This window comes from Vanellus vanellus (genome assembly GCF_965231255.1).
Source record: "Vanellus vanellus genome assembly, chromosome: 2".
In the NCBI taxonomy this organism is placed as follows: Eukaryota; Metazoa; Chordata; class Aves; order Charadriiformes; family Charadriidae; genus Vanellus; species Vanellus vanellus.
Genome location: NC_138906.1, coordinates 11,010,433 through 11,023,009, shown reverse-complemented (window position 1 = coordinate 11,023,009; position 12,577 = coordinate 11,010,433). Strand labels below are relative to the sequence as shown.

Below are 12,577 nucleotides of genomic sequence, written 5' to 3'. Positions count from 1 at the left end.
GCCATGTGGTTCATTCACAAGTGGGCTGTATGAATTTGAAAATCCGTTTGTTGTCCCTGAAGAAAATACTCGTTGCTTTGCGCTTCTCCCTGTCCCTGTGACGACAACCAAGTATTAGGAACACTTTAAAACCTCCTTGGAAGAGGTCCAGGGATTTTGTCAGAATACTGTTTATGGTTTGTTTAAGGTTATCAATTATGTCTTGAATAAAAAGCTCTCTACAGATGATCATTGTGCTGTACTTTGAACTCATTTAACTGGACATTATTTGCAGAATATTTATCTTGGTTATGGCAGTTTTTGTCACACGGCGATATTACTTTTCCATTATATACTGCATGTGACCACCGCATAAGTTTGATAATAAATGTTGGGAAATAAAAAACAGAGTAAGTGCCTCAGTATGATAGCAATTCCCATGTGATGGGAAATAATGTCATAAACTTCAAATTACCTTTTAAATAAATGTTTACGTCCAACCCATCCATTAGATCATAGCCCGAAGGGTCAGGAGGATCATTTCTTCATATTTCACTGTATGCATTATGATTGCTTTTTTAGGTGTAAATGATGTTTTTAAATGAAGAATGGCACTCGAACTATACACAAACAACGGCTAGACATTACTGAGCCGCAGTATGGCAGAAATAGCCTCAGCCACTCGGCTAAATATAGAAGTGCAGCAGTAAATTGGATTCATTCTTAGAAAATATTTTTATTGGTGTACGTGCTGAGACGATACAGAAATACAGCTCATGTCATTCTCACAGTTTGCAGCTTTGACATTTTAGTCAAGTTTAAATTCTAGTTGTGGTTTGGTAGATGGCTGTTTTGCTAAATGCTTGTGAGAGTAAAGATTTTGGAGAGCGGGGAAGAGCATACCTGAGTGTGCAGAGAAGTGTACAGGTGACAGATATCACATTAATGAGGCTCTTAACCACCGAGGGCTTTGTGCATTTGTGAAGTGATGCCACCTCTGTAAGAGCCCAGGGATGGTGTTTCCCTGAGAGCACCCTGTGTAAAACACCCCACACGTTGAGATCCACCTACTCCCAATGCCTTTCATAGGAATGGGACAGAGCTGCCCATCTCAAGGATGAAGCAAACCCAAATCCCAGATTTAGACATTTCCCTGCTCTGAGCTGGACCTCCCTAGTCCATACAGAATCATAGAATGGTTTAGGTTGGAAGGGACCTTAAAGATCATCTAGTTCCAACCCCCCTGCCATGGGCAGGGGACACCTCCCACTAGACCAGGTTGTTCAGAGCCCCGTCCAGCCTGGCCTTGAATGCCTCCAGGGATGGGGCATCCACAACTTCTCTAGGCAACCTGTTCCAATGTCTCACCACCCTCTTAATGAAGAATTTCTTCCTAATATCTAATCTAAATCTATCCTCTTTCAGTTTGAATCCATTCCCCCTCATCCTATCCCTACATGCCCTTGCAAAAAGTCCATCTCCAGCTTTCTTATAGGTGCCCTTCAGATACTGAAAAGCTGCTGTAAGGTGTCCCTGGAGCCTTCTCTTCTCCAGGCTGAACAACCCCAACTCTCTCAGCCTGTCCTCATAGGAGAGGCGTTAGAGCCCTCTGACCATCTTTGTGGCCCTCCTCTGGACCCACTCCAGCAGGCCCATGTCCTTCTTGTGCTGAGGGCTCCAAAGCCGCACACGGTACTCCAGGTGGGGTCTCACAAGAGTGGAGTAGAGGGGCAGAATCACCTCCCTTGACCTGCTGGCCACACTACTTCTGATGCAGCCCAGGATGCGGTTGGCTTTCTGGGCTGTAAGTGTGCATTGCCAGCTCATGTTGAGCTTCTCATCAACCAACACCCCCAAGTCTTTCTCCTCAGGGCTATTCCGACATTTGGCTCCCCAAAACATCCCACGCATCAAAGCTTTTATAGGTGGTGTTAACTGTCTTATCCCTGCAGCACTGGGCTGAAAACCCAACTGGGAGTTCAATTGGTTGGGCTAACAGAGAGGTGGCTTTGAAGAAGCAGAAGCTGCAGGTGTCCTGAGATTGCTGACGTGCATGTGGGGATGGGGCAGGTTCCTCAGCCTGGGCTGGCTGGTAGCGGGGGAAGGAAGAGCTGTCAAGGGCCGTTAGACCAAACTGGAAATCAATGCAAACAAAAACCTTCTGTTTACAGGCAGGGAAAAACCCATTGTCTTGGAGATTTAAAACACCAATCAAGAAATTCAGTGGTGGTTTTGCTGCAACTACGATTTGACCTTCCTGTTTACATTAAAAAAACTTTTATGGCAGTGTGCAGTGACGCGGTTGCTTTGTTTTAGGTATTTGACAGTTACAGCAGTTCTGGGAATAATTGTTTTGGTTCTATATATGTCAGGAAAGAAATATGTTAATATTTGAGATCGTGGTTGTTTTTTTTTTAAAGCTTTTTTGTATTTGCTGTGTTTCTCAACCTTACCTTCTTTCATGAGGACCATGAACATGTTAAACTTAGTTTTAAGACAACGTTTCTTAGTAACATATTAAATACTTTATGTCCAAAACATTCTTTTTAGTTGAAGGTTAACCTACTCTAGAACCAGTTGGCTATACTATTGCTTCCTTTGTCATTAGCATTTGCGTAAAAATGGTGTATTAATTTCTTAGAGTTCACTTGATCCTGATTCTTTTTCGTTAGCAGAGGTCTATAATCCTTCCCACAGCAACCACTTGTAAAAGCAGAGGATTATGACTTGAGGCAGGATGTGAGCAGCAGGAACAGATCAACTTGAAAACAAAGATCCTGTTTGAGTACAAATGCTATTGTTAGCACAGAGTTGGGGTGAGTCAAGTGGCAGGATGTCTATTAGAGTATAATAAATTAGTATCTACGCCACATGGCATGCTAGCCAGAAGACACATCCTTTTAACAGTTATGTGATAGACTACATATTTTTATACCTTTACTTATTATACTTTTGCCGAGTCCAATAAACCATTCCTTCTGAGAATGGCTGATATCTAAACATCTGAACAGCTTTTTGGTTTTCTGTAGATGTATTTTTCTGTCTAAAAAGTTTCCACACTGTTATGCTTTTCCCAAAATCTGCTAAAAGCAGGGATTTGAAATTACACTACCGCAAGGTCGTTCTGAGGTTAGTAATAGCCATTTTGGAGTATTGATATCTTTTCTTATGACGTATGTGATCCTTCAGAAAAAAGGAGGAGAAGTTCTTTTTCTTTGTCCCTGTATTTAAAAAAAAAAAGAAATACAATAATATTTTTTCTTTATTAAAAAGTCCTGGTTTTAATACTGATGGTCTAACTGACCTATCTAACACTAATATATGTGACTCCATTTCAAAGTATTTGTGAAGTTTAATTTTTTTTCCTAGTATTTTTTCTGTTAAGGTCAGCAGGAAGTAATGAAGGTACCAAGTGACACAAAGCATTCTAGTCAAGTGTGAAAAAACACCCTACTTTTTGTAAAAATAAAAAAAAAAATATCTTACATGGCATGGATGAAATTAGTAAATATACAAAATGCAGTGATGGAATCAGGTAGCAGTTTCTTTTGGGACAGTCTGTACAGTCATTCCAACAACTGACACCACATACAAGGAGTAATCTGTGCTTCCCGAACTTCTGGTGACTGTATTTTTTTAATAGACAACAAAATATATCCTGTCTATATATGATACAAGTTTTGTCTCAGTGTATCTTAATTTGTACATGCATATATATATATATGTATTACACACCATAAAATAGTAAAATTTCATATAAGCATCTCTAATGGCAAGTCAAACAGAAGCTTTGGGAGAAGAAAATGTTTGGAGTGGTCTTTAATCATTGCCGTGTGGTGCCAAGGGGAGACTCAGTGTAACGGTTGCAGTGGGTTTGTTTGAGTGCTTGCCCACTGCATGGGTTAGGATCCCTCTTCAGTGTCCTAAAGTTTGCAAGGTTAAAAAAAAAGTCTTAAAGTTATGTTTCTGACTCCTGTCTGAAAAGAAGATTTTATTGCATTTGATATATGGATAGATGGAGATCATCCTACTGATGGCACTTGGGCTGCAACTGTATTATCAATGAATAAGAAAACAGAAGCCATGGCATTTCAACAGTATGAATTCTTCAGACTGTGTTATTTTGTTAGCCTGAGGCAAGAGACTGTGCTCTTAGTACTCGTCTGTGCAGAATGAGTAATCTGAGACAAATGTGTAGCCACACCGCGTGTGCAATATGTCCAGATACTATGGACTAGCTGGTCTTGCTGGGCGCCACAGGCAGCCAAGTATCTCTCGTGGACAAAAGACGTATGTCAAAAAATGATAATTTTCTTATACTGTCTGGGATTTCACCACACGTAACTGATTCTAAAAGCACTATAACAATGATGGTGTAACTGTGGGTCTGTTTGTCTCATTGGAGTCAGAATTTTATACTGTAAGGAGCTGGTTTTACCGGCAGGATTTTCTGTTACCTAAGCAGAATTCTGTATTTTTATGTGAATTCTATGCATGTGAGCAACTGAAAATAGGTATTCCCAGTGCGATCTGTTTCAGTGTTTTAACATGGCTTGCATTAGCATGCGTGATAGCTTGAATTTTCTTTCTTCGCCAAAGCTGCTTAAACAATACGATGACAGATTTCTGCTTTTATTCTTCGTTAATGTCATTCTTCATCCTCTCTGCCCCACATCAGGGAGGAAGTGTTGTGAGTTTGCTGTTTTAATGAAGAGAAATGAGGCATCTATCAACTAGGATTTATACTGGAGAGCACATCAATTCACTTGCCTTGAGCTTGCTGAGTTTGCATATCCAGGGCCGAGTAGCGCTCTCAATTACTCCCGTGCAACCCCATTAACTTCAGCAGGTTGCGCAGTTCCAAAGTGGCTTCGCAGAACGCGGGGCGGTATTAGGGGGGAAAAAAGGATATCTGATTGAGAAGACAAGCTCCAAAAATGTTATTTTTGGTTATCTAAAAGGAGGTGTGCCTGCAGTCATAATTACACTTTTGAAAGGTTAGGGTAGTCATCCTATAGTAATTTCATTGAGTGTCTCTTTGTAGGTGTGCCTAACAGAACAGCCAGCCTCCCAAAAAATCACTGCAGTGAGGGGGAAAACACTTCCAGCCCTGGGAACATATTGTAAATCATATGTCTTCAGTAGACTGTATCCTGTAATTAGTCTTAACCGTAGGTTGTTTCTTCCTTTTTCTCTCTCTAGGAGCTATGCCGTCAGCGCATGGCAGTGAAAACATCTGATCGCCCGGAGCCCCTGCATGCTTCTCGAATAAATAGTGTTTCTTCACAATTTAGCGATGGGCCCATTCCCAGCCCCTCGGCCCGGAGTAGCACGTCGTCCTGGTGCGAGGAGCCAGTCCAGTCCAACATGGACATCTCCACCGGTCACATGATCTTGGTAAGGCGTTTTCATCTTCACGGCACGAGAAACGTCATCAGAATTTAAGGTACCTGCTCAGCTCTTGGAAAGAGATAACTTTTAAAGAAAGGCAAGCTGTCTTTTCACAGGTAAAAAATATTCCTCAGCTTTGTTGGTAATCTTAGCTTAGTATAATTAAAACTAAAGGGATTTTTATTTCCATTTCTTTTTCATTATATTGGGTTTTCTCCTCTCTGGGGAACACGCTTTTATCTTGGACATACAAGTTGTTTGCGTGCTTGCTTTAGAAAAGATAAGCCCTGTGTTGTCCTTTTGTTCTGTTAATTTATGTTTACCTCCGCTTGGACAACGGAAGAGAACTGCTGGATTTCTGATCAGCTTGCTGCTCTTTCTCTCGCGTCTTTACTGTGCGGAGGTGTCTGAGCTGAGAAGGCAACAGACTATTAGTGATATGGAGCAATTTCTTTTCCATTACCCTTAGAAAAGAAAAGCGATCTGCATTGCGAGCCAAGCCTGACTTTTGTCGTCCTTGGCTGGATTTCTTCCAAGCTGGATCTCTTCTATGTTTGAAATGATCCAAATATATTATATTGATGGAGTCTGCACTGGAAAACTTGGGTTACTTCCAAACACGACTTGCGACCTGTATCAGTGTAGAAGATGGATGCTGGAAGATCTCTGTGTGTGTAAGAAATGGCTTTAGCAGCCCAAGACAGAGAGACTCCAGGCACTGGGACTTGCTGCAGGTTGTTTCTCTCTCTCTCTCTCTCTCTCTGGTAGCGTCCTGCTGGAAAAGCTGTGGAGTAATCCCCCATTTTTTTTGTGCTTTCTTTTCCTCCTCCTTTAAATATTTGCTGTCTTGGTAGAGTGCAGTGAAATTAGTTGAGAAGGAGTTAGGTGATGGTGAAGATGATGAGTCAGGTCTTATTTTGCTTTCTGTATTTGATTTTTGCCATTTATTATTATGGTTGATCTAAAGTAAACACCCTCTCCAGCTGGTAGCATTTCCGTGCTTTTGGAAACTTCCCTGTTGATTTATTTATTCACCACTGAGAAGACTCACCAGTGGGGTTTCTCAGAAGAAAACTTCTCTCCACCTTGCCATACTTTCAGGTCATATTTTTTCAACTTCTTTCTCTCTTTCATCTGGACTTCCATTTGAAAGTACTATTTTCTCAGATAGTTTTCAAGTTATTATAAGCCACCTCACCTAATGGAGAATGGAGCGAAGACAGGCAAAACCCATAGAGCTCATTTGACCTCAGCCAAGTTACTGACCTCCTTCAGCCTTGATCAGGTCAGCTATAAAACTGAGCAAAACCAGGGCAAGTTTGTAAACCAGATGCTTCATCAGAGTATGTCATCCTGAATAAATACTTCTTCCTCTGCCCTTGCCTATTCCCCCCAGAAAAGGAGTTCATTAAGTGTTATGTTAAAATCTGGTATACAAGTGGAGTTTGGAAGGGTTGGTCCCATGACGGAAAATCATTTGTCATAGTTTTTACTGTCCAACTTTTGCCTAACCAGAATTAAAATTCACGTGGTTTCCTTTCGCAGTTGACTGAAATGCTTGGGGGAAAAAAGAACCACTTCAATTGCCCAACCTCAAAATAAGTACAAATTCCTGTGGTAAAGTTCTAAGGCAATATATTTGTATGGAAATAAGAGCAAAATTTCATACATATATGGAAATAGGCATTTAATATTTGCAAACCGTTTCAACTACTTTAAATGGAGCAAAATTGCTTTCAATTATATTACTGGGAAACATAAAACATCACAAAATCGGGCTTAAAGGAGAGAAAGTTGCTTATGGGAACCACTTATTCTGGCTCTGGGAATCTCAGCAAAATTGCAAGAACGAATTGTCGTCGTATGGAGACGAACTTTAAAAAGTGGTCAGGTTGGTTCAGAGCACTGGTACGGTGTTCCGTGTCCATAATTCAGTCAATCCTGTTTAACCCTGACTGAACTCGTACATATGTTAGCTATCTAACAGCACGTGTTATATCTTAGATGGTGAGGGTTCAAAGAAGGGTAAAAGAAATGCTGTACTGTCTTGAGAGTACAAACCGCACAGAGAGAGTAAAAATAGTTAATTTGTTTAGTCTGAACTGAGCAAACAAAAATCAGCGATTCAGGGGAGTCTGCCGTACGTGCTTTGAAATACGGGATGGGGAAAAATTGTTCTTAATAGACGCAGATGATACAATTAGGAAGAAAATATGGGTTAGAATCGAAAGGATGCATTTAGCCTGGATATCAGGGCAAGCCTAATAGGAGGGTCAGGCAGGCAGTGGGATGTTTACTTAAGGGAAGCAGTTAAACCGTAAATTCAAGGTTTGCTGAAGGCGAAGCTGGGTTAGGTTTACATGGGAAGATCAGCATCGCTCGGCTACAGCGCTGAACCAGGTGATTGGGCTTGATGAGAAATGCTCGTGTTTTGTGTCACCGTGGGTCACACAGAAACCGGAGAGCTGACCCAATTTATGTTTTGCTCAAAAATAAATGCACATATCTGTAATATCTTGTTTGCCTGAATTTCTCTCCCTCTGGAGATGCTGTGGCTTGTTGGACTTCAGCAATAGAAGAGGCTCGCCAGAGGTGAGCTTCTCCTCCCCTTGCCCTGCAGCTACAAGTGGAGGAGAGCGAGGGGCCGGCTTGCAACTTTTATACCATTCGGTACAAGAAGTTTTCCAGTCCTTCCCGTTTCCTGCTGCCACAATCCTCTTATCTTGTAAATTTTGTAGATATTTTCGGTGAAAAATATATCTCGGTGCCTAAAAAAGCAATGAGAAATATTAGCAAGGGGCCTCGTAAGAATGGCAAATACCATCTGCTTTGCAGGCTAAATGCACTTACAGCTCTGTAAATGTGTTTTTCAGCTCCACAGTGTGCAGCGAAGTAGCAGTTAGCTGAGCTACGGCTCCTCAGTCTTTATTGTTCATAGGTGCCAGCACCTCCCCAGAGAAAATAAAAAAAATGGATTTCTGTATTTAGTGGCAGCAGGAAATATTTTATTTTGATTTATAAACAGAATAAATCGTTAATGAAAGTAGCTTAGAAGAAAGGTGTCTGCCACTGCTGAATGACTCCATGTAATCTTGTTCAGAGGTAGCGTTGGTCAGAAACATTTCTGTAAAGCTGTTTAATTTGCTGGAAAACGCTGGCAGGTCGTACCTGAAGTGATGTCCAAGTCACCTCAGCTTTGGTTTTACTGAAGGCTGCGGTTGGCCGCAGGTACTGTTTTTGTGGAGGACTTGCTACTTGTGGTTGGCCCATTGTTCATAGTACTCCAGGTCTGGAGAAACCAGGAATCCGCCAAACCTGTGGCTGTGGGGCAGACTCCTCACGTAGACTGAAACCAGTCTTTCAAAGAGGAAAATCCTGCGTTTCTGCCACTTTCCTGTGCAGCAAAGGCAATGTCTCCGCACTGCTGACAGTAGCATGAGGGAGTTTGTACGGTTGGCAGGAGGAAGCAGGGAGGACTCAGGAGGCCCAGAAGGACGGCGCTAACAACATTCAGAGCTTTTTTTTCTTCCTTTTCACGTTCTTTTTCCTCACATTTATAGCAAGAGAATGGCCCATATGGCACTTTTTGATTCTGTCTTTCTAAAAGATCCAAGCACTTGGGAAAGTGTAATTAGAGGAGCATGTTTTATGCAGTCGTGTTTGTGGTGCTGACTGTCTGGTTTTAGCTTGAGCAACAAGAAAGAAGTGCCCTCATTTCGGTCACTCTTGGTTTTGCAAGAAAACGGTTGTTTTTCAGAAGGTCACAACAAGGGAAAGAGTAGGAACTTAGAATGAGATTTCCGTGCGCTTTATTCACATGTGTACATCTATATTTCAAGTGCCAAGAGAAGTCCTAATAAAGTGCAACACTTCCCTTTGCAGTCCAACAAGAAATCCGGGGGGGGGGGGGGTGGGGTGAAGGTGTCCAGAAGAGATTTAGTCTCCGTGACTTGGGCTCCTAACTTATCCCTACATTTTAGGCACTTAATGAAGTGGTGGTGTTGACCTGAGTCCATAAATGCCCATTCTAGTTGGTGGAGCGTGCGGGTGGCTACGAAGGTCTCCAGAGATTTACGCAGAGAGTGGATTTCTCTTGGGAGACCTCCTGTTGTGCCTGCACCATCCCATTGACGTCTGCAGTTTAGATGAAGGAGTCTCTTTTGTTCATGCTGAAGCACAAGTTCAGCACGTAAATTAGGTAGATTGGATCCCACATCTGCTTCGTATATTACCACGCTTGTTTGGTTAAAATAATTATAATCTTTTATGAGTTTTTAAATGAAGAACAGTACTGCAAGAAGGGAGCGTATGCTTTTGATGATAACATTTTGAGGTTGTTATCTGAATATCATATATGAGAGGGAATTTGCAGAAGCAGAAGTGATTTTCTGTGTTTTGGGGTTTTTTTCCTTGTAAAGACAGACGTGCAAAATTTGGAGCATTATACATAAATTAGAATTTCAGAAAGCGTGAATTTACAAAAGGTCCTCTTTAGTACTTATTTAAGCTGGAAGTCTGAAGAGCCTTCTCCCAGAGGGTATGAAACTGCTGTATATATTGGAAATAATAATAGTCTGCGATAGTTTGTGCGTACTGTAGTTTTCAGAAGGAGAAGAAAGTTTCATAACGGGGCTGAGAAGGTAGTAGGAACAAATGAACTAGAGACAAAAATCTAGGGCCTCGCATCTAGGAGGTGTAAGGCCTTTTGATCCCCTTGTCTTTGCAATATGCCTGCAAAACCAAAAGGACTTTCCCCACAGAGAACTGAAAGATGTCCTTATATGGGAACTTAGCGTCAAAAGAAAGTTCTGGAACAGGTTGTCTCCCAGAAGGTGACGCAACCTGAACTGGGGAACATGGGATGGAGACCTGCCGCTGGAAACTAGTCGAATCCAAGAGGTTGAATTTTGCATCCACTTTCGTTTGGATGCTGAATCAACGGCAGGATTGCTGTGGGACTGAGAAGGGTAACAAGGAGGGAAGAGTTTCCAAGGTTGAACCTGGTGGGAGTGTTGATTACATTGGTGTCCTGTAGGAGTAACTTTTTGATGGTTTATAAGCAATTTTCCCCCACTCTCATTTTTAAAAAGAAACTGTTTGAAATGGACTCTACGGGCTAGCTGCTACAGATTTTCTTTTAATTGAATATGGAAGAGTGTAGAACTGAGTGATAGAAGACACATTCCAACAAGAAAAAAAAGTTGCTAAATCCTTCACCACTATTTGCCGAAACGCCTTGATTTTATTCTTAAAGCTACAATAAAAGCACGAGCAAAAGGCATCTAAACACATTTTTCTAAATAAAGAGAGAAACTCCAGCATGTGAGGCCCGATAGGACTGTGCTAGACGCAGGTGTACTTTCCACCTTGAGTTTAATCCATATACACAGAAAACATTTCCTGAGCGAAGGAGCGTGATGCACGGTGTGAGCGCAGTGCACTGCCTGGGGACGCACGCCGCAGAGGTGATTAATGCGAGCAGGGACGAAGGTGAGGAGTGCAGGTACAGGAAACAAGGTCTTTGTCACAATTAGGGTGCGTTCGATTATTTAGCGGGTTTAATTTTATTTTTTTCTTTTTCCACCATTTTCTTCCGCCACCATTAATTTCTCTTTAGTTTTTATGAATTTCTGGAATATAAATACTCTGTTTAAAAAAAAGCTTACAACTGAGAAAACGAAGAAAAAAGTCCTCCCTCACGTGGGAAGGGAAACAAGTCAGTGGCAAAGTTTAGCTAAAAGCATAAACGCCTTACACATGTACTAAGTGGTTCTAAATCCCAACTTATTTTTCAGCTGCACCAGTATAAATAGTTGTAGGAGTCTCACCAAATGAACGTCCCAAGAAGGATTTGGCCCTGAAGGCCATTTCATCACGAACAGTCAGATGAGAGGAGTCACAAGGGAGAAGGCAGTTGTGTATTGCATTACTCAGTGACAAGATAGCCAATATCCCAAAAAGACATAAATACTGTGAATGGGAAAATCTTTACCCCTCTCTCCCTGAGTTGTCGTGCTTTTAGGGACAAGTGGAGCTGGTTGCCTCCTGAAAGCTCTGATGCTGCTGAAATGGCATTTATCTCTTCATTTTAGTGGTTTTTTTCCTCCCTAAATGTTTAAGTTGTTTTGAAACATTTGCCTCTGTTTAAAGCAAGGACTTGAGCTAGAGGAACAAAGAAAAGTGCAAAAAATCTTGTTGTATATGAAAAAAGCTCTACTAATAGAGCCATAAATCTAATAAATGGATGTATGTACTACATAGATTTCATCAATAAAACTCAGAAAAAAATATTCATGAACAGGTTACCCTTTGATTCGTTCATTTTTATTTGTTTCATGTTCAGTTGACTCCCTTTTTCTATATTAATCTTGTTGAATGGTCCTTAGGAAATAATGACAATTACAGAGTCAGTATTAAATCAAGAAAAACATTCCCCTTGAACAGGGAATGAAATTAATTTTAAAATCTTTTTTTTTTTCCCCCTAAATTCTTCCTTGTTGGTTGTTTTCCTCAAATGTATTCGTGATTAAAAATAACTTGCCAAATTTCTGTGACTACATCTTGGTCTGTCATTTGACTGTGAGGTGTTTGTTCCAGCTTTGTTTAGGCTGCTTTGGTTGAACGCTTTTAGCCACCTTATATCATTCCCTAAGGCTTTTAGTAGAAAGATGAAGAAAACATTTCTATTAATATTCTACAGTACTAATTTTAAAAGCGTTACATTATACGACACAAAACTAGCTTATGAAACTATATGCACAAAGTAAAAAGAAAGGATAATTGCCATGGCTGAAACAAAACTTGGTGGCTAGCTGAAATCTTTTGCTGTTTCTCCCAGCTTTTTTCCATTTCTGGAGAACATCCAGGTAATGTCAGGGCAAGACAAGCACCAGTTCTAGCAAGTAGCAAGAGATGCTAGGAGGTCATTTAATGAAAAGGATCTGGGTTTCAGTACTTCAGATTGAAGACAAGGGATGTTACTGGTCCTCAGCTGCTTCTGAGAGTCTCATTGGTGGCAGAAACCAGAGCTGAACACTCATCCAGGAGGCTGCTGGTCTTGTCTTTTGGCTCCAAATGCATCCTCAGTAATGAAGTGCTCTTCGCTGTATTTGTCCTATTGTGCATGCTCACATCATGCATCAAGTCGCTGATGAATCACTGTAGCAGATGTAGTAGTTAATCCTATTTTGGATCTAACGGGTGGAAA

The 12,577-nt window shown here is 41.2% G+C and overlaps 1 protein-coding gene across 1 annotated transcript in view; it reads left to right on the top strand.

The window, feature by feature from the left end:
- The window catches only part of PTPRN2 (protein tyrosine phosphatase receptor type N2), a gene marked incomplete at both ends in the record, with an annotated part of 658,801 nt that overhangs the window by 569,610 nt on the left and 76,614 nt on the right, over nucleotides 1-12,577 (top strand). Inside the window, one exon of the mRNA XM_082499676.1 lies at nucleotides 5,182-5,376. Within this exon, the coding sequence (XP_082355802.1) occupies nucleotides 5,182-5,376 (195 nt within the window). The remainder of the gene's footprint in view (nucleotides 1-5,181; nucleotides 5,377-12,577) is intronic.